Raw genomic sequence first — 23,028 nt, forward strand, 5'->3', positions numbered from 1 at the left:
AAATGACTGATTTGGGCTATGTTCATTACTATCTTGGCATTGAAGGAACCCAACATCCAAAATCCATATTTCTTTCTCAAAAGAAATACATTGGAGATTTGTTAAACAGATTTGGCATGATAGAATGCAATCCTCTTTCGACTCCAATGGAACAAAACTTAAAGCTCACATCTATTGAAGGAAAGGAATTTGAGGATGCAACAAAGTATAGACAGCTTGTAGGAAGTCTCATCTATCTCACTACTACAAGACCAGACATTTCATTTGCTGTTGGAATCCTCTCCAGGTTTATGCAAAAGCCTTGTGAGGGACATTGGTCTGCTGCAAAAAGAGTTCTAAGGTACTTGAAGGGAACTCAAGACCTTGGAATCAAGTATACACAGGTGGACAACTTCAACTTGATTGGATACTCTGATCCAGACTTCGATGGAGACAAAGAAACTCGGGTATCTACTTCAGGATATGCTATGAGTCTTGGATCAGGAGCTGTCTCCTGGAGATCACGCAAACAATCAGTTCCAGCAAATTCCACAACAGAAGCAGAATACATGGCAGCAGCTGAAGAAACGAAAGAAATTGTGTGGCTCAGGAAAATTCTTGAACATTTGCAGGTAAAACAAGTACAATCAACTCCACTCATGATTGACAACACCTCTGCAATAAAGTTGGCCAAGAACACAAAGTTCCATGATCGAACAAAGCATATCAATACTAAATATCATCTGATTCGACATCATGTTGAGGCCAAAACAATCCATCTCCGTCATTGTTCCACAAATGAGCAAATTGCAGACATCCTCACTAAAGCACTTGGAAGGGAAAAGTTTGAACAATTCAGAATGATGCTTGGACTCACCAACACCCCTTCAGATTAAGGGGGGGAATGTTGACACCTAATCTCCATGATTGGGGGAATTTTGTGTAAATAAATAAATTAGGAATGTGAACAGTCATCGGGAGATGAACTGAACAATCACTCCTATTGTATATAACAATGACCTACCTATGGAATAATAGACGAATCAGTTGTTTGTTTTGTGGAGTTACTGCCTGGCCTGACAGAGACGCAACGAGGGAGATTGAATGCAGAGCAGCTCATGTGGAGGAGGTAGCACGCTAAAGGGAATGCTGGCAGAGGGATAGCAGAGGGAGGATGAGCCTGGAGATGAGCGGGGTTTACGAGGGTCGAGGGCAGCGATGGATGATGAGCAAATGATGCTCAACGAACATCAGAGGTTTTTTTGGTGGGTATCAGAGACAGTTTCTTTTTTTTTTTTTTTTTTACGCAAGTTTTGAAGGTTATAGCAGTGAGGGAAAGGGATCCGCTGGCAGCATGCAGTTAGAGAAGGCTGCATGAATGCGGGAAAATGCAAGTCAACAGATCAGATCTAATGGATGGTAGCTTGTTGGACGCAGGTAGCAGGACTGGGGCCTAAAAAAATTTGAAATGCACAATGAAACCCCACCAGGCAACCAATCAATCTAAAAAAATATATATTTTCAGCAGAACCTGAAAATATTTTCCAGAAATCTTAATAAAAAAATTGAAATCGCACTGCTTCAGATTTCTTCGAAACCCTTAAAAATTCCAGATTTGAAAATAAACAAATTCCCTGTAAAAAAAATGATGCTGATGGACCTCCAGAGATCCAGATCTTACCCTCCAGGGCCTAGATCTGGACTCTGCACAGCTTTCAACTTCAGATCTGCAACTGCAATACAACAGAAAACACCCAAACGATATACACAATGACCCAAAAAACCCTTAAACCAAAGTCAAAAAATCAAAACTAATTACAGATCTATGTACAAAAATAGCAGATCTATCAGATCTAGGAAGTGTGAGTCCGACTCCGCTCCCAAATCTGATGATCTGTGGCTCTCAACAGCCAGATCTAATGATTTAGCACAGAAAAATTAAAATTTTTTTAATTTTAGAGGTACTAAGCTTGAAACCCTTCATGCATCACCCATAAAAATATCTTATGATAAGCCCGAGATCAAATTTAAGCTGGGCTCTTCAGAAAACACGGATCAGGAGTTGGCTGGTTCAGCCGAGAAATTCCCCGAACGCCCAATGATCTAATAATCAAGGATTTTCCTGCAAAACTCAATTCAGCCGTCAACATAGAGCAAGAAAATGATAATAAAATTCAAATTTAATAGAGATACCTACTATTATATTCAAAACTTAAATTACCATTCAAACCTCAGCGACTGAGCAAGATAGCTATACTCAAATAGCTCTTCAGAAAGCTATATCAATGGCCAAAAAGAAATATATGCATGAAAATAATACATCTTACAGCATTTCCATGAAGAGTAACACCAACAGAAATTAAAACCCAAAGTCTTTCTTTATTGCTCATAAAATGATTACAAGAGAGAGCTTTTCGCTTAGTACACGATCAAAAGATCGGATGACACTGACTAACAAATGACCTCCTATTTAAAGATAAATCCTCCAACAGCTAGTTCGAGTGATCCTTGTCAAAGTAATCTCGACCGTTGATTATGATCAAAATTTCTTTTAATCTCATCCATCGAAATTTTAAATGTTGACGAAATTTCGAATTTTTCAATTAAATGCATTTTAATAAATTCAAAAATTAGAATTTTGCATTTATTTCCTCAATATTTTGACTTAGACTTAACCCCAGGGACGCAAGGCATAAAATTTAGCAAAATAATCAATTAACCTTAGTCCCTGGACCTGTTAAGATTTAATTTTTTTAAAGGATCCACGAATTTTACCTCTAGAAAACTTAAATTTACCTAGGACTTAGGACCTATGAGGAGATAAATTATTTTTCTAACCCTCAAGACACTTCACATTATGATTTTTTACATTTTTACATCTCAAGGGGGAAAACCCATTTGCAAAAGACCCTCACAGACTACCTAGTTCTGCAACACAAATATAATCTAGCAGATCAAGCAATTTGTAATAAAATAACCTAACCAAATAGTTAGAAATATTCCCAAATCACTTTTACATAGACTCGATCTAGAACGCTAGGACTCCCCTAAGATTCTAGTGACAAAAGCCATTCCAGCTTTGGGGTAGACTGAAGGAAAACTCTGCCGACCATCCGAGAATGGATCAGTGAAACAAAAAACCTCCCGGAATGTAGATCGTTACCAGAAAACTAGGTTTACCTAGGTGATTACATACATGATACAGATCTGCTGACATTATTTACATCACATATATGTAGAATGGGTTTACATTATAACATGAGAATCATGCTGATGATGATAGCTGGACGACACGGACACATCGATTAGGTCTTATCCCTTTTGCGAAAAAGGGGGTGTACTGCTATGGGTCGTTGACACGTAGTGGTCAACATCTGCCTCTACTTGGGGACACGTTGCTACACTGGAGGAATGTGAGAATCTAGAATCTGCATCCAAGCAACACACAACAAAACATAAGTAGCGTCCATCCAAAAATCATCATATAACGTTAAGCACAGGAAAGATATAAGCTCTTCATTTATTAACTAGTCTAACAACATGAAAAACCAAATCTAACTACAAAATGAAACACTGAAATAACAGGGCATAAGATTAGAAATACAATACAAAGATGCCCCATGGCATCAGATGCGTTCAATATAGTGCATACTGAGCATTTGCATGCTTTCAGGCAAATCTGTCGGTTGTTGCTCGAATGTGCCATGTCCAATCCTGCATACAATAGGACTTTTTCCTATCCGAAAATCAAGCTGCTTACGGCCATCTAATGCATCAAATCGCTTTCTCATTCTCTTTCTCTTGCGTCTTTTCTTTGTGGAGGGCTGTATCACTGATGACGTGGAACATTCTGCTTCAAAACTCTCAAATGAAGTATGTAAGATATGCGTGACATGTCTTTCTTCATTTTGCATCTGATTTTTATCGTTTTCAATTTTATTTGGGTCACCTTCAATTAACCACTTTTCAATGGAACAAATGACCTCCTCATAATAAGATGGAGCTTGTTGCAGCAAATAAGGAGGCTTCTGATCTATCGACGTCTCTTTGTTTCTTTCATCCTCTGACTGATGCTGAAATTTTTGTACCTATATTGTTATGGCATCCATTTGGCTAGAGTGTTCAACCTTCATAGCACTGACTTCCTTGGCATGGTCTTCCTCCACGCTTAATAACTTATTCCAAAGACGTATCTGACTAGCTTCCATATCTTTTATTGCTTTTTCATTCTCTTCTTTCTTGCCCATGAAATAATTTTGCATATAGTTTATCTCTTTCTTATGATTTGCTTGCATGGTAGCCAACTGATTATTATAATTGAATGTCATGATGGTCATTTCTTCATCCATAGTTAATAACTTGTTTTGCATAGAATTAATTTCCCTGTCATGATTAGCTTTCATGGTTTCCATCTCCTTATCTCGCTTTTCCAGGTGGGTGTATAAAGTTCTCATATCCTTGACGTAATCAATTACAAATTTTTCTTGATTAAGCTCCATATTTTTTACCAACCGCATTAGTTCTTCTATAATTTGCTTATGATTTTCCCTTTCATTGTCGACACTGATTTGACAACTTGTCCCTGTTTTTTCACTGTCATGGATTTGATTTGCAACAGTACAAGTGGATGGCACATTCTGATATGGAGAATTGTCTTGAAATCTTTCATCGACAGATGAATCCTTCACAAAATCACTTTCATTTTGTTGCATAATTTTAGGGGCACCATATCTATCTTTAAAAGCATTGACGATGTCTTGTAAAGAAGCAAAAGAATCTTCAGGACAATTATTAAACCAATTCAAAGCATCACCCTCTAAAGAAAAGGAAAATAGACACATTTTGACATCTTCATGATCACACTGGGGAGAACTACAATATATGAACATTATACGAGTAAACCTGCATAAATGCTTTCTAACAGCATCTGAATCATCACTCGAGAACAAAGACAATTTATGAATGGCCACTTCCGGAATATCATGGAGAAGATCAGTGAAATGACACGGGGTAAACGAGTAATTCATGATGAATAATGAGGGACCAAATGGATGATAAAGAGAGACCTCTGCTCAAGAAAATCAAGAGATGAAAGAAGTGGAGTCGCCACTTGAACATGAATCTAACTCTAGGATCCAAAGGCAACAAATAACCGGATATAAGGGAAGGCTTCTTGTCTGAGAAATAATAAATGGAAGAAGTGGAGTCACCACCCAAACAAGAAACGAACCAAAATGTCCAAGTGCTAAAGGTGCAGATGAAACGATTAACGAGATGACGAAAGATAGGGCGATGAAAAGATCAAATGACGCCAGCAAAAGTTGGCTGCTTGACAAGCTAATGAATGGTAGAAAAGATGAGATGTGCCAAAAAATGTTGTCCCTGCCGGCTCAAATGAATGATAGAAAGATGAAAGATGAATGTCGTGAGGACCAGGGATAGAAAAACTCTGTCCCCAGCAATGGCGCCAAAAAATGTTGTCGCACAGAGTGTCTAGGCACCGTGACAACGCTCAGAGTAAGGGTTGTCACTCTTAAATCCTTACTCTGTTTAGACTCTCTCCTAGACAAGTCAAGAGGGGTGGTCCCTAGGTAAATGGATGACGATAGCCTGTGAAGAACAAACTCTAGGAGATTTTAATGACGAACAACTTGATGAATGAATCCCAATTACTTTCAGATAAATAGATTAAACACCAATGTAAACAAGACACAACCACAAGATAAAACCAATTATAGACCAATGCCTTTGATATTTGAATTAACCATCAATAAAACAAGTTATCCAGAATGATTTCCAATATGTGACAAAAAGTGACAATAATCCATATAAATGCCCAATGTTGTAGCATGCAAGAGAATTTTATATTTAAAATGATTACTATTAATGACCAGATCTAGAACAGACAATATGATTTATCGCGCCTTGACCATAGAAAAATCATGAGAAATGCATTTAATAACACTAAGGAACTTTAAATTTACATTTTAATTATTCCTTAGGCAATAATGTTTAACGGTAACTGATATTGTTGGGGATTGTTGTGCTTTGGGGGAAGGAGGGGATTTTTGAGCGAGAATGCCTCTGTTCGATTGCCTGCTGCTGCTGAAACCCCAGGTGGAGAGGGCGGCCATTGTCGAGCTTCTCTCTCGTTTGGGAAGGCGCGTTTATTCATTGAACGGAGTCGTGACAGATATCAAGTCACTCGGAAAGGTGTATTTGGGTTACGGCATCAAGAAGCTCGATGGCAGAGACTATCAGGAAGCCTTCAGCCGCGAGCAAATGATGGAGGTTGTGCAGGAGGCGGCAACGAAGCACAGCAATGTTCTCGACTTGGTGCGATCAATAGCCGACGAGAACCCCGAGCAGAGAAAGCTCTTCGTGCGAGGCCTCCACTGGGATACGAATACAGAGTCGCTTATGGCATTCTTCTCGCAGTTCGGGGAACTGGAGGAAGGATTTGTGATCCTTGACAAGAGAACTCGGAAGAGCAAAGGCTACGGCTTCGTCACCTTTAAGCACATTGACGGTGCCCTCAAAGCCCTGGGTAACCTTGTTTTCAACATGTATGCAAAAAGCCAAAGCACGGAGGATGCGCGGCAAGTGTTTGACGAAATACCCCTGGCAACCACCGCACTCTTCCACATGCAGCAGCAGTATTGCCAGGATCTGGAGCTGGCTCTGCAGTCCCGCAATCTCACTGTTTCAACCTCGATTCCTCATTCAGGCAGCCGAGATCCTATTCATCTCCAGCAAGCGAATTTTCAGATTCAAATAATTCTTCTGACAGGCAAAACCCTGCTCCTTGGGGTCCAGCCGTCTTTCACAGTGAGCCATCTCTTAAAGATACTCGAACAGAGGTTGGGGATCCCTTCCTCCCTTCTGCGGCTCCTCTTTGCAGGTAAGCAGCTTGATAACAATCTGCCTCTTTCCTTTTATAATATTGAAAGAAATGCCACAGTGATCCTATCACTTCGACTAAGGGGAGGTGCAGTTGGGCAATCCTCGGCCTCCAAAGGTTTTTCCTACAAAGACGCAGTGCATGCACAGCCTACCAAGAAGTCTGCCCAATCTGCCGAGGCTCCCAAACCTTTCTTGGTGGACAAAATGGAGGAAACCCCTGCCATTGAAATCTCTCATCCATCTCTGGATGATCAATACCAGACATTTGCAGAAACAGCCCTCATCTGCAGATTTAATGGCCTATGGCCCCGCACTGCTGATCTATTCCAGTGGATCCATTCCAATTGGACCGAAAACTGCAAAGTCTTCCTCTGCTCGAAAGGCTTCTTTATTGTAGCCTTTGCCTTCAACGGAGATTACCAGAAAGCCTTAACGGGAGGCCCCTGGTTCTGGGGATCAGCTGGACTCTTCCTCTCCCCCTGGTTCCCAGACTTTGACCCCTCCACTGCGGTCATCACAAAGCTTCCTATCTGGGTCAGGCTTCCAAACCTCCCTGCGCATCTATGGCATTTTGTTGTCTTTCAAGGAATCGGGAACACCCTAGGCCGCTTCCTGGCTACAGATACCTCAAGGGCGGAGAAAGGAATATATACCTTTGGCAGAATTTGTGCAGAAATAGACATTAGTAAAGGGTTGCCAGATCAGATCATCCTCAAAGTCGGGGACTTCCATTGGACGCAAACTTTGGACTATGAGAACACAGCCTTTAGGTGTCGCCATTGCCATCAGACGGGGCATCTCCAGAACTCATGTGCATCGTTCTTTGACAAAAAGAAGAATATCACTCGCAAATCCAAATCCAAGAGTTGGAAACCTTGTGATATACCCCCTATGGATGACATAGATTCCTCTAGCTCTGATGAGGAGGACATTGAAGTGGAAGAGGAGAATTTGGAGCAACCGAAGGACGCACCCTCAGCCCGCGCCGAGGATCCTTCTGCGCCTCTGTTCTCGCAGAAACGTTCTCATGAGTCTTCGCCTTCTGATTCAGACAAGGAGTCTCCTCCTTTAGCACAGAACAATCTGCAAGTAGTTTCGGTCCAGCCAGATCAAAATGGTTGGGTCAAAGTCAGTAAAAAGAAAGGTAAAAAATGTAGATTGGAAGATTCTGCCCATGCTGGGTAGACTCCCTAGACCAGCTCGTTCCTTCTGTCCTCTCTGTCATCTTTTTCTTATGTCGTGGTTGCTCCTTGGGACCGAGGTTGATATCATATCATTTCCGGCTCTCTTGCTCTTTAGCTTCGCTTCTCTGAAAGCTCTGATTGTACCATATGTCTTTTCTTAATAGAACTAGTCTTATTCAATAAAAAAAAAAAAAAAATGTTTAACGGTAACTGAAAAATTTAAAATCTTTTAATGCGACGGAAAAATGAAAAGGGCCTAAAATAAAAAATTTAATGGGCCATAGGCCACATTTAAATTTTCTTTACATTAAAGCACAAACCCTTTTTATTTTATTTTAAAATCCTTAGTCAAAAAAAAATTTATGATTTTTTAAATGTTTAGGATTTTAAATATTTTAAATTTTTTTTTTAGACTTTTGAAATTTTATATTTTTTAGATTTAAAATTTTTAATGTTTAGGATTTTTATAAATTTTTAGATTTTTTTAAGTTTTAGAATTTTAAAAGTTCTTAGATTTTTTTATTTTTTTTATTTTTAGATATTTTTATTAAATGACATGAGCTAACCTAACTATATACAAAACAAAAAGGTGAAATAAAATAAAAATGAAAAGAAACTAAATCGAAATTTCTTTTTTTTTCTTTTATTTGTTGAAGTCCTAGGTTAAATTTAAATGAAACACCAAATCGGAGTCTAAATGAAAAATAAAATCCAAATGAAAGAGAGAAGAATCAAAATCGAACTTTACATGAAACTAAAAAATTTTAAATGCACCAACCCTAACCAAACCAAGCACAAAAAAAAGATCGATTCTTTTCTGCTTGTTGTTGTGCACATACAGGTTGAAGGGCTCGACGAAGGCAAAGGAGACGCATCAAGGGTGATCGAATGCGAAGCAGCTCACGTGGAGGGAGTAGCACGCTGAAGGGAATGCTGGCAGAGGGATAGCTGAAGGGAACGCTGGCAGAGGGATAGCTGAGGGAGGATGAGGCTGGAGATGAGCGGGGTTTATGAGGGCTGAGGGCAGCGATGGATGATGAGCAAATGATGCTCAACGGACAGCAGATAAAGCTATGAGTTAGGGAAAGGTTTTTTGGTGGGTAGCGGAGACAGTTTTTTTGTTTTTTTTCCACGCAGGTTTTGAAGTTATAGCAGTGAGGGAAAGGGATCCGCTGGCAGCGTGTAGGTAGAGAAGGTTGCATGAATGCGGGAGAATGCAAGTCAACAGATCAGATCTGATGGATGGTAGCTTACTGGATGCAGGTAGCAGGACTGGGGCCTAAAAAAATTTCGAAATGCAAAATGAAACCCCATCAGGCAACCAATCAATCTAAAACAAAAAATTCAGCAGAACCTAAAAATATTTTCCAGAAATCTTAATAAAAAATTTTAGATCGCTCAGCTTCAGATTTCTTTGAAACCCTTAAAAATTCCAGATTTGAAAATAAACAAATTCCCTGTAAAAAAAATGATGTTGATGGACCTCCAGAGATCCAGATCTTACCCTCCAGGGCCTAGATCTGGACTCTGCACAGCTTTCAGCTTCAGATCTGTAGCTGCAATACAACAGAAAACACCCAAATGATATACACAATGACCCAAAAAACCCTGAAACCAAAGTCAGAAAATCAAAATTAATTATAGATCTATGTACAAAAATAGCAGATCTATCAGATCTAGCGAGTGTGAGTCCGACTCCGCTCCCAGATCTGATGATTTGTGGCTCTCAACAGCCAGATCTAATGATTTAGCACAAAAAAATTAAAATTTTTTGAATTTTAGAGGAGGTACTAAGCTTGAAACCCTTCATGCATCACCCATAAAAATATCTTATGATAAGCCCGGGATCAAATTTAAGTTGGGCTCTTCAGAAAACGTGGATCGGGAGTTGGCTGGTTCAGCCGAGAACTTCCCCGAACGCCCGATGATCTAATAATCAAGGATTTTCCTGCAAAACTCAATTCAGCCGTCAACATAGAGCGAGAAAACAATAATAAAATTCAGATTTAATAGAGATACCTGCTATTATATTCAAAACTTAAATTACCATTCAAACCCCAGCGACTGAGCAAGATACCTATACTCAAATCGCTCTTCAGAAAGCTATATCAATGGCCAAAAAGAAATATATGCATGAAAATAATACATCTTACAGCATTTCCATGAAGAGTAACACCAGCAGAAATTAAAACCCAAAGTCTTTCTTTATTGCTCATAAAATGATTACAAGAGAGAGCTTTTCACTTAGTACACGATCAAAAGATCGGATGACACTGACTGACAAATGACCTCCTATTTAAAGATAAATCCTCCAACAGCTAGTTCAAGTGATCTTTGTCAAAGTGATCTCGACCGTTGATTATGATCAAAATTTCTTTTAATCTCATCCATCGAAATTTTAAATGTTGACGAAATTTCGAATTTTTCAATTAAATGCATTTTAATAAATTCAAAAATTAGAATTTTGCATTTATTTCCTCAATATTTTGACTGACTTAACCCCAGGGACCCAAGGCATAAAATTTAGCAAAATAATCAATTAACCTTAGTCCCTGGACCTGTTAAGATTTAATTTTTTTAAAGGATCCACGAATTTTACCTCTAGAAAACTTAAATTTACCTAGGACTTAGGACCTATGAGGGGATAAATTATTTTTCTAACCCTCAAGACACTTCACATCATGATTTTTTATATTTTTACATCTCAAGGGGGAAAACCCATTTGCAAAAGACCCTCACAAACTACCCAATTCTGCGACGCAACAGTGTCAGGAAGCATGACCACGCAACCAAAATTGGGGTTTCCCATGTACTGGCGCTCCTAAAGCTAGTAACCAATAAAGGAGATCCAATGGGACTAGGATACAAAGTTAACCACCAAATTGGACAAGGGGACAAGAGTACAAATCAAGCCCATTCTTTCCGCCGAATCCCCCCACTAATCCATGTCTAAAAGTGTGCATGATAAGTAAGCAAAAATATCCAACTACATAATTAAAGCCATACCTTCAGGGTTGGAAGACCCACCTTCAAACATACGATCATAATTGACAACCGAGGAAGCATAATGGCTAGCTCAGGTGGCGGAGATGATGGCACGTCAAGCTATCTGGTGGCTGCAAGGGGTTGCCAGCTGAAGGCAATCTAGAAGAAAAAGAATTTCCTATGGGTTTCACCCACAGACGGTGGGCAACTCTGCCAAAAACAGAAAAGTACATATGTTCCCCTGCTGAAATGAGGGGTAACAGGTGCTTCAGCACCATGCTAGATAACTTCAACATTATTAGATTATTCAGACAAAGTATTGTCACAAGGAGGAACAGATGGTTCACAACTTCAACAAGGCTATAACAGGGGCCAAGTTTTTCAGAATTTGCACTCTTTTTAGGATGACAGAAGTTGCAATTAAGGGGGAATTACTTGTAATGTCATTTTTTGTCCCCCAAGTGAAGCTGTAAAGGAGATGTTGGTGTATTTAATGCAATTAATGCACCACAATATGCACTTATTCTAATCTTGAATTATGGTTATAGTGGTCATTAAAATGATTTATGATTCATCCTTAGTGGGCAGTTAGGCAGTTATTTCCCATAAAGTGATTTATGATTCACCTTTAGTGGGCAGTTAGGCAGTTATATCCCACATTGGTGGTTGGTAGGCAGATTTTGTGGTCTCACATTTTATAGGTTCGGGCACATAATCTAAACCACAGCCCTATATATTTGAGGCTTTCCCTCATTTGTAATTATCATGTGAGCTTCTCTCACTGTTATTGATTGACGTATTTGGATATCAGAGATACCCACCAAATCTCTTTGTTCAAGGTTGTTCGTGTGTTCATTGTGTGGAGACTCTACTTTCCTAATGGTTGTATCATACTAAAGGTTAACACAAGGCACAAGGAATCTCTTGTTTTTTATTGTAATATAAGAGGAATTTAAAAGAAATAAACCTGGGAATCGGCATCATTATAAGTTTTTCACAGACTTTGTTCTAGTTTTGTAAAACAATATTAAATCAAACAGGTAAAGGCAATAATAGTATGACAGGCTAAGAAACTATAAAAACTGAAAAGGCTACACAAGAAAACAGAACTGATCTATGTGATACTATATGTCAATGTGATCCATGATCTGATATACTGCAGTTCTACCCTGAATTTAATAATATCAGTCAAAAAAATTTAGTGATACACAGTTGCAAGAAATAAAAAAACTGGAAAAAGGAAAAAAATGCTTACAGTGACAGTGGAACATCTTTGAGGAAAGCATCAGCGACTATCTTTCCATTTCTGCATTTTAGAATTTTACAATCATAAGTGGCGATTATTACATCTGGAAAACTTTTTGAGTGCTGTTTGTCCAACCCTAATGCCGTGAATGCCAAAGATGAGGGATCAGCAGGAACCAACTTAATACAGGATATTGCAAATGGATTTAGGTCAGTTGGGAAAAGATCATTGCAAAGAAATGAGGTTGATTTCTCATAAACTTTCACCCATGTCTGGTTCATGTAATGGCATGAGTTGTTTTTTGCCTTATGCAACAAGCAACACCCTAAAGAATAGAGATCCATCCGTATATATTGCCACCCAACCTGCAGTCTACACATAACAAAATTAAAGCATCAGAGTTTATACAAAATAGCTCAGCTGCAAGGAACGAGATGACAGCTTAAATTTATAGTAAGGCTAAATTTAATTGGACAAGAAAAGTCATCCAACAATCCCAGGAGAGTCATTCCAAGGAATTCTACAGGATACTAAGTAAATATTATACAACAAAAAAGGCTTAAAGCTTGTGTTACAACTTAAGTTCTTATTAAGGTGCAAAAGTCCCAATCACTTAATGAAACCCAAGGGCAACTTGGAAAGGTTACCCACTGCCACCACAGTAGATCTTTCCCTCACTTTAGGTCAGCTCTCCTCCAGCTCAAGGGGGCCTCCCTAAGAAGACTAAATCCAGCAAGATATATTATATGGAAAGTACAATTAGGATTTCGTTTAAATCTGGTTTCTTAATGGTATTGTAGAAATAAATTCCAAAACTATTAAATTTTTGAACAAGTCTAATAAGAGGTGACTAAATGAGTGTTTTGTAGACATCTTTTTAGGTTTTTGGGGTGGTCGAAAGAGAGGACAAGTGCCTAGAATCCAAATTGGGAAAATGGAGTCACTGTGGCAAACTTAGTTGGCCGTTTGGGTAAATGATTTAGACAAAAGTATGCTGCATATAGCATGTTACAGCAGTCCCCAAGTCCTCTTATTTATTTTTTTAAGATTTCATAGCTATTGACTCCTTATGATATGTTCTTACTTGTCTTTTATATTTATGATTCCATATGATATGTTCTTACTTGTCTTTTATATGTATGATTCCTCATGTTGTTCCCCCCCTTATGTGATCCTCTTTTCTTCTTTTTCCTTTTCCTTCCCCACTTCTTCCCCTCTCTTTCAAGGTGTTCAACTTCTTCCCCCTCCTTTTTTCCCCTCTTTCCTTTCCCCCCTTCCTTGTAGCATTCTACTTGACTTTTCCTGATATATATATATATATATATATATATATATATATATTTTCATTCCACCTCCCCCCCGGTCTGCTTGTTTTTGGTTCTTGTTGTTGAAATACAGGACAAAATACTAACAATCTCACTTAGTATTTTTGTTAAGCACTTAGTGACCTTACATTTCTGACTTCAATAAAAATCCCAATAGTCAAAATATTTAGCCCAATACTTCAACAGTATTTTTAGAAGCAGAAATATGTCATTAAGTACTTAGCAGAGGAAGAATCAGTGTTACTTGGGAGCGGGAGCAAAAGCAGGAAGCGGGAGCGAAAACGGGTGCGGGAGCGACATTTTCAAAAGCTCCCGGTTTGGGAGCGAATCCCAGAGCGATTTTTATATAATATATATATTTTTTATATTTTGATACATATATGTCAACAAAAACATGTAGAATGATGAATTAGATATAAAAAACATAAAAAAACATAGACTGATCATTGAACCATATAACATCAATCATCTAGAAGTTATAATCTTCATCAACCACGTCCACAAGTTAGTAACATACAACATATTGAGTCTCGCGAATGATCATTCATCAATCTTAAAGTTTCAACTTCAAGCTTTCAAAATTGAAAATTCAATATATAACATTTATCGTCATTGATCACCAAAGTTGTACTTGTAAGCTAAGTTTAAACTTTAACCATTACAAGAAATAATATCTAACATGAAATGAAATGTTATAAAATGAATTATGAAATGAAATGAAACAACTTTCACGAAGCATCATATTCATAATTCAGAATCATTACCAATGACTTATAATTGCCAACTTCAAACTTCAAACTTAAATTGTCACGGTCATATATTGTTTACAAAAAATATCATTATGATATGAAAGAGTCAAGACGCAACAATTATGAAAACTAATAGAAACTAGAAAAGACAAGTAAATTGTAAATCTATTATCTACTACTTCATGTGGCCCTTGCCACAAGAAGTGTTTGATGTATGAGCAGGTCATGGTGGTCTTCTAGGAGTCTCCTCTCGCACGGACCGACGACCAGAACCAGAAGGCACATGCCCTCCACGTGAGGGTGTAGATGGAGGCGGCGACAGCAAAGGAACAAGACTCAGAACTCGAGCACTGCTACTGGATGGTGGAGGTGGCACGGTTGTTACTTCATCTTCCTCTCTCATAAGTTCTGCTTCCAGTTCTTCAAGATGTATAGTGACATCCTCCAAATTATCATCCTCGGGGTGGTTGTCCCAAATTTTATATGTTGGATCTTCATAAGCCCGATCACAGTAATGACTCAACAACCTCAAGTTTTAGTGCACATAAACCAAGCTTTCTGCCTGGTTTTCATTGACTCTGTTTCTTTTCACATTATGTATGAAGCTGTAGGTGCTCCAACACCTCCTTGCAAAAGAAGTATTTACAACTTGTGAGAGAACTTTTTTTTCCAATTTTAGCGAAAGTCCATGGCTGCCATATGATTCCCACAATGTGAGAGCACCAAATCTGTCTCTATCTTCCATTGCATGAAAGGTACCAAACAAACCAGTGCCACTGAAGTATCTGCCTATTTCAAGACGCACACTAGCACATTCCTCCCTGTCAGGTATCAACTTTTCTAATGCTTGCAAATATCATGTAGATACCTCTTCATCTATATGGGGTTTGACCCTAACCCCACCCCCTAGAGCAGGTTGGCCCAACCAAGATGTAGAGTAGTATTTTGGCATAAGGATATACGCCAAGCATGTAGTGGAACATTAAGTTTATCCCACTGTATACACACACAATCGTGAATTAGTTTATACAAGTTGGGATCATTGTTATGAACAATATCTTTTATTTGCCCCAACATGGTATCCATCTGCTCATACACCTTGTCAATCACTGGTTTATCTGTATCTACAAACCGAATCATGTGATAAATGGGTTTGGTGAAATCCAATACTTGCCTCACACGTGCCCAAAACATACCATCAAGAACGGCCTCCTCCACCTATTCAAAACCTTGCCTGTCAGTTGCATTTGTAGCCCTTTCCTTTATTACCTGCCAGTGTGCACTTGATACCAATGACTCTCTTACCGTCAAAAGGCCCCTGAAGGTGAGGTAATAGCTACCAAATCTAGTCCTCGCAATCTTCAACAACTCCAATCTTGAATGATTGTGGAAAAGGCCATGGGTATTGCTATGATTTGTAATAAATTTTATTATTTGTTTGCCTCTCTTGTACAAATCACCAATCCATTTGTATTGTTCGTTTTTGTTCTTAACAATATCATGCATCAAAAGGTTCATTGTGTGAACTAAACACCCAGACCAAAATATGTTGGGGTATTTATCCTCAATAATTGCCCCCACTGCCTTACAATTAGGAGCATTATCAGTGATGACTTGGATGACATTGTATAGCCCAATACGCTCAATTGTTTCAAGTAATGGTTCTGCAATGTTGATGTCGGTCTTGAACTTGTCTAAGTAATCATATGTTGAAAGAAAGATGTCACCACTAACAGACACAGCAAGAACATTTATCAATGGCTTGCCTTTTACATTTGTCCATCCATCAGATACAATGGACACCCCATGGTCAGTCCAAGAACTTGTCATTCTATTCAAAGAATGTGATATTTTTGCTTTTTCATGATCAAGTCCAGCGGTTCTTGCCTTGTCATACCCAGGGTTCTTGTATCCTTTAGGGGCATCATTTATGGCAGAAACCATTTGTGCCAATAAAGTGAGCGAAGAACATTGAATGGTATCCCACATGCATAGAGAAACCTGTAAACTTTTGAATCCACATCATTCCTACACCCTTCATCAAGGAAATCTTATATGCTTCTACGCCTTAAACCTGGTGACCCTGTGCCTCCATATCCACTGCCTTGGGAGGATGCTGAAGGAGTTCTTTGTGCATGTGATTGTGAGCTTGGTTCAAAGAAACCCTTTGATTTTTTAGATTTGTATTGGGCTTCCTCCTCTTCCCTTATGTATTTGGCTCTATCTGCTGCTGACACACCTGAACAAGTTTTGATTCCTATTTGTTTATCTCCATCCCATGGCCTTTTCCCTCACTCTCACTCTCACCCTCTCTCTCACTCTCTCTCACTCTCACTCTCACTCTCATTACAATGATGAAATGAATGAGGGAGGGTCTATTTAACCCTCCCTCCCTCCCTCCCTCACTTTATTTCCAGAAAAATCTTCTTTTTTTTCCGCGCGTTTCTCCGGGCGTCACTCCAAGAGCAATTTTTATAACCCGGGAGCGGTCGGGAGTGATCGCTCCCCGACTGCTCCCGGGCTATAAAAATTGCTCCTGGAGCGACGCTCACTATATCAAATTGAAAAAAAACCAGGGAGCATAAATTTTTTTAAGGCAGTGCACTCACGAAATCACTCTCTTTTAGAGAGCGATTTCGGGGGCACGCTCCCGAACCGCTCCCGAGTTGCTCCCGCCCGGAGCGCAGATTGGGAGCGAGATCGAGAGGAGGGGGGGGCTCCCCCGCAACACTGGGAAGAATACTAACAGGAGACAACCATTAAAAATACACAGTGATTTAGGGCCAAGCCCAGGGCAAAACCCCAACAGGAGAAAACCCAGAGAAAATATTTTTATTCTTTAGCACTTTCTCAGAAGAATGATACAATCAGCGGAAATAACCAGCAATTAATAAACAGACTTATCTCACAATCAGCCACCCTTCTGCCTTGAAAACAGTGCTAATAAAGACTCCTTGATTTCTGCCCATGTGCTACTCAGAAATCTGTGCCTGTATGGTCAAGTACAGCAATAAATGCTGTCACAAACTCTCTCGATATCAGTTCTGATCAAGTCTGCCCTGTAGTAGAGAACCGTAGTCATATACAGCAAAATCTTTCTCAAAAAAGTGCCTCAATTTTCATGCCGTTGTTGTAAAGGGCACCTCGATTTCTGGCAACGTGCTGCTCAGAAATCCGTACCTGTACAGTCAGGTACAGCAATAAATGCTGTCACAAACTACCTCGATATCAGTGTTGATCATGTCTGCCCAGTAGTACAGAATTCTACAGTCATATACAGCAAAATCTTTCTAAAAAACCTGCCTCAATTTTTGTGCCCTTGTTGTACAAAATTATGTTGTACAACCTCACTAAAACCCTCGATCTCTTGGGACTTGTGTCTTGTACCTGCTGAGATTTCACACTCTCTTCTTCACTGCCTTCACAATTTTCTCTCTTATGTGTATCTCACATATTAATTAATGTCTCTCCTCTCTAAATGTCTTTTTGTACTTTATTTCACATTGACTTAACCCTAACCTCTCTAACATTTTCAATAGCTATGATTTCTATAGATTTAGGGCTCACATTTAACCTCTCATATTAAATATACGTGAATATTCATTAAATGCACTTCAAGTCACCCACTTAAATGCACTTTAAGCTTATCGCTTGAAGTTTATCAAGTACAAAAGTCACTTTAAGAATACAAACTCACTTTATATCAAAAAGTACATCTAGAGAGACAACTTAATGTCCCCCCCCATGATAAACATCAAACAATCAAGAAGGACCTATTGAGCAACCGCATTTTAACACCTCTCCCACTTTCTGAATATTTATTTTCTCACTTTGGACTATGTTTGGATCTCCTTGTTCCTTTTGCTTGGTTTACCCTTGTTTTTGGGCTGGTTCTTATTTTGAATTTTTTGTCTTTAAATACCATACTTCTCTACATTAGTTCTTGTGTATTATTTAGGTTACATATGCTATTTCTTTTCCTCTTTTTGTAAAATATAGGTGAACATCATTTTGACATAAACGTATTTATATAGTATTAATATTACTTTGATAAGATAAATAAATTATATGTAAAAGTAATAATTATTTGTAATTATAATATTTAATATAATATAATCATTACTTTTACTTTATTTAGTATCTTATTGATTTCTTTCACATTAACTTTAGTATTCTATCTTTGTATTGATATATCCTTAATTCCCTAGGGTTTCTCCCTTAGTGTTTTTTCTCTTCCTTTCTTCCTTAGCCAACATATTTTTAGTGTTCCCTTTCCTCTTGACCTATAGATATAGGCTCACCTTTGCAACTCTTCACTCCACAACTGATCCTAATGATGAATCTTTATTTAGATTCGAAATATCGATCACTAAAACGATGGAAACTGTGAATTATCGTTTGGATGAAAATTTTAACAGTACCTAAGTCGCTGAAATCCGCTAGAGAAAATTATGAAGGTTGGGACCTTTAGCAGATCCACCTTCAAAAGCTAGGTTCAAGGATGATAAATGCTCAACAAAACCACTGAATGAAGCAATTATTTAAAGATAATAAGTACGATCAAAGCATTTACAAAACCAAATTCAAAAACTAGAGAGAAAGGAACTTCACACCTAGTTTTCCTCCTTCATGGTTGATAAACCCTTCCCCTTGGCCACATGAACAATCTTTTATCAATCATACAATGATTAATATATTCAAGCAATTAAATTTCCAAGGAAGGTAACTCACATCAAAAAAGAATGCATCAAATAGCCTATAAATCCCTCAAAGAAAAGTATAGCTATTAATATTACTTTGATAAGATAAATATTAATATAGAATTAATATTACATAGATAAGATAAATAAACTATATGTAGAAGTAATAATTATTTGTAATTATAATATTTAATATAATATAATTATTACTTTTACTTTATTTAGTATCTTATTGATTTCTTTCACATTCTTTAGTATTCTATCTTTGCATTAACATATCCTTAATTCCCTAGGGTTTCTCCCTTAGGGCTTTTTCTTTTCCTTTCTTCCTTAGCCAACATATTTTTAGTGTTCCCTTTCCTCTCGACCTATAGATATAGGCTCACCTTTGCAATTCTTCACTCCACAACTGATCCTAATGATGAATCTTTATTTAGATTCGAAACATCGATCACTAAAGCAAAGTCTAGATATTCATCTCCAAATCTATTAGCACTTTCAACAACCGTTACAAGTGGGAGGAGCCTCTATTATACATAATTTAGGCTCTAACCTTCTCATCAATATAATAACAACATCTATGGTTGAAACTTTAGATCTATTCTAGGAATACATAAAAACTAATATCCACCAACTAATAAGAATAGTCGAGTTAAACAATGAATAAAACAAGAGTGGCCATGCCATGTACAAATCTCAAGCAAGATGAACTCAAAGAAGGGGGATGCCACCTCGAAATAGGTTGGTGACCACTGGTCAAGTGAGGAATTCTTCCTCTGCCTTCCTTTGGTCAGGGTTAAATGCTCCAACAATCTCGTGCATTTCCTCCATGAAAAGCAACTCCATCAACTAACTCCTCAAAGCATGTGAGTCAACCACCTCCAACTAGCATGTGTGGCTCCTCAAGGTGGTGCATTCCTCGAAATAAGCAACAAATAGTCATCAATGCCATATACAAGGTGTAACAACTCCTATAAATGTGTGCCAATGGTTATGTCCCACGTGCGAGGGGTCAAACCACTAACCATATCATAGATCTATGTGGATGAGACCAACTAATTCCATGGAGAGAGGGAGCAGACCCACTATTCAAGAAAAATATAAATATAATATGCAATGTGCTTCAACATATGTGCCAAAAGGGTGAATACTCTAACTAATCAAGGGTTTGCATCATAATAACAACCTCCAAGTGTGAAAATGGGCTAAATAAGCCCAAGCACTCTAGAAACATGTTCTCAATTAGGTCAAATATGGATCAAACTAGCCATCAAAGTGGCTAGAATATCTCCATGTTAGTTTTTGACAGATATAGTAGCATCCAACAGGTGTTCTAGTCTGTAAGGTGTTAGAGAGGCTAAGGCACATGAGATCTCCAAAACCCAGAAAAGGTTTAGAGAGAAAACACTTGGACACCTCTCAATTAAATTAATTGATCAATAATTAAAATGTTCCCAAGTCTAACTTAGGAAAATTGATTGATTAATAGGTATTAGTTTAAAAAATCGATTTTTCTCTAGAGACTTCCAGAAAAGTGACATGATAAAGTCTAAGATGAACAGAGCCATCAATCATGATTAAATCTTGGCCATTGAAGCTCCAACGAGAGATTATAAGAGCGAAAAAACGGATTGGAGAAGACACATCGAGTGAGCAAGGCAGTTCAAATTCCTCAATTTGCAGTATTCAACAAGGTGCAGTTCGAGCCAAGGGAGAGATAGTAGCAAGGGTTTGCAGCAATAAGAATTTCCAGCGAAATTCTTAGGAGGTTTTCCAGTGATCCAAAGTCAGGAAAGGGAGGGCGCATTCTGTAGTGCAAGTTGCCCAATTTACAATGCGAGTTGTCGGAAGGAGGATCAATTCTACAACTAGTGCCCAGATCTATTCCCAGGAGGCTAAGCGAATTGTTTCCACGTCCAGAGGCAAAGGAAGGCAGGACGACCCATCTAGAGGTGTTCCAGAGACAAAAAGAATTGTCTCCAGCGAGCAGCACACATTTCTAGTCCAGTAGTGCGAATTAGCTGGGAAGTGTGAGTTTGCAAGAGAGGCCAGATCAAGTAGTTGTGAGGGAAAATAATTTTCCCAGTATTCTTTCAGTTGAGATAAATTGTCGGAGCATTGCCAGTTGGCCATCCAGTTGTAATTCTCTATTTTTTGTTGCATAATTATAAAACCGTTATCTGTTGCACTGGTTTTCCTTTCGGGGTTTTTCTAGGCACTTTTGTCCAAAAATAACAGTGTCATTATTTTGTGTGTGTGCATCTACGACGTATTGTATTGGTGAAGAATTGTAGTGTGAATTATTCGCAATTTGTTGTTAATAATTTAACAGAAGACAAATAAATTGTTAAAGTTAGGAGAATAATTTCCAGTTGTTGTAGTTCAAGGAGTTTTCAGATCGTATCATAGCAAAGAAGATCAGATCATAGGCTTTATGCGAAGGAACCAAATTTTGTATAGTTTCAAAGGGAGATATGAAGCACTAGTTTCCACAACTATGTAGGCCACGCCAGGGGCGCAAATTCTAAAGAGGCAGAAAATCGATTTCCAGTTCAAGTGAAGGAAAAGTTGGATTTTTCCTCAAATCTGTAGCAGCAGGCATTACGATTACCAGTAAGGGTTTCGGATGAGTAGATCAGTTGATTCATAGAGAAGATCTAGCGCAGTGATTTTGCAGCAAAGTTTTTGCAGTTGTAGATTAGCGTTGGGTAGGAAGAGAAAAGCACACCAAGAGGGAATTTGAAGTAAAATTCTCAAAGGGTTTCCAGTTTTCCAGAGGAGAAAAGGAGGTCGTAATTTCCAGCAACAAAAGGCCATAGCATACTTGCCAGTCTAGCCAGTGCGAATTTCAGGGTTAGAAGTGTGTGTGCCAATACCAGAGGACATTCAGAAGGTAGAGCGAGTAGCCCAGCGGAGGAATAGCAGGCAGTGTGAATGTCAAGAAGGAGGCAAAAGGCAATTGCAGGAGAAATCTATACATTTCCAGCAAGGAGTGTGAGTGCAGGAGGAAGCCCAAGGTAGGCTACTAGAAGGAGAAGGATATTTCTAGTGTATAGTTCTCTAGTTTATTTGAATTTTGCAAAGATGGCCGCAGCAGGACTCAAAAATCAGGACAGACTTGACGAAGTCTCTAATTTTGGCATTTGGGAAGCCAAGATGCAATTCCTATTGGATGAGCATGGCTTGAAGGAATTTGTGACAAACGTAGTGGCTTAACCTACAAATGCACAATAGTTAGCAACTTTCAAGAAGGATATGACCAAAACCAAGAGGATGGTCTTAGACGAAGTTCGAGATCATATTGTCTCGCATATTGCAGATAAGAATACACCAAAGGACATGTGGGATGTCATTGTGAATTTGTACGAATATCCATTTGAGAATCAGAAAATGATTCTCAAGGAGAAGTTGAGGTCAGTGAGAATGCAGAAGGGCGAGGATGTTACATCCTACCTCACCGGGGTTCAGAGAATCAGAGACGAACTTGCAGTTGTAGGAGAGAAACCATCTGTTAAGTTTAGGTATGTTCTATGCTAGAGCAATTTATTTAAATTTTCACAGTTATCAATCACATCAACATTACAATAAACTGCAGATAGAACATAAATATAAAATCGCAGAAGACAAGCCAAGACAAGAGGATACAAGATATGGCGCGAGCCAGGGACAAACCCCACAATGTGTGGGGAAACCCTTGATCAATTCTTCTTTTATCTTCAAAGTTCAGCAGAGAAAGAGAGAGAGTACATTTACAACAGAAGTCAACACTTTGACTTGTCTAGTTCTGAGCATAGATCATCTTCTATAACGATGAGATCAGTTGAAGACATTCTGCTTCAACTGATCCTCCAAGGTGACTCCTTCACCTATCATCATCCTACATCAGGTTCTCAAGCTGCACCACTGCATACTGCATCATGCTGCACTAATCATGATTATCATGCTGCCCATGTCCAT

The 23,028-nt window shown here is 38.5% G+C and overlaps 1 protein-coding gene across 2 annotated transcripts in view; it reads right to left on the reverse strand.

Annotated features, from left to right (window-relative positions):
- LOC149192341 (uncharacterized) overlaps nt 1-23,028 on the reverse strand; it is a 376,901-nt gene that overhangs the window by 233,225 nt on the left and 120,648 nt on the right. Inside the window, exons 4-5 of one of the 2 annotated variants that reach the window (XM_089404553.1) lie at nt 12,478-12,669; nt 12,307-12,357 (exon numbers count right to left, since the gene is read on the reverse strand). In XM_089404553.1, the coding sequence (XP_089260679.1) occupies nt 12,307-12,357; nt 12,478-12,669 (243 nt within the window). Of the gene's footprint in view, nt 1-12,306; nt 12,670-23,028 lie in introns of both variants that reach the window. The other variant, XR_016254347.1, reaches the window with a different exon arrangement.

Source organism: Pinus tabuliformis, chromosome 2_2 (genome assembly GCF_031772625.1).
Source record: "Pinus tabuliformis cultivar Carrire ecotype Pingquan chromosome 2_2, CPIR1, whole genome shotgun sequence".
Lineage (NCBI taxonomy): Eukaryota > Viridiplantae > Streptophyta > Pinopsida > Pinales > Pinaceae > Pinus > Pinus tabuliformis.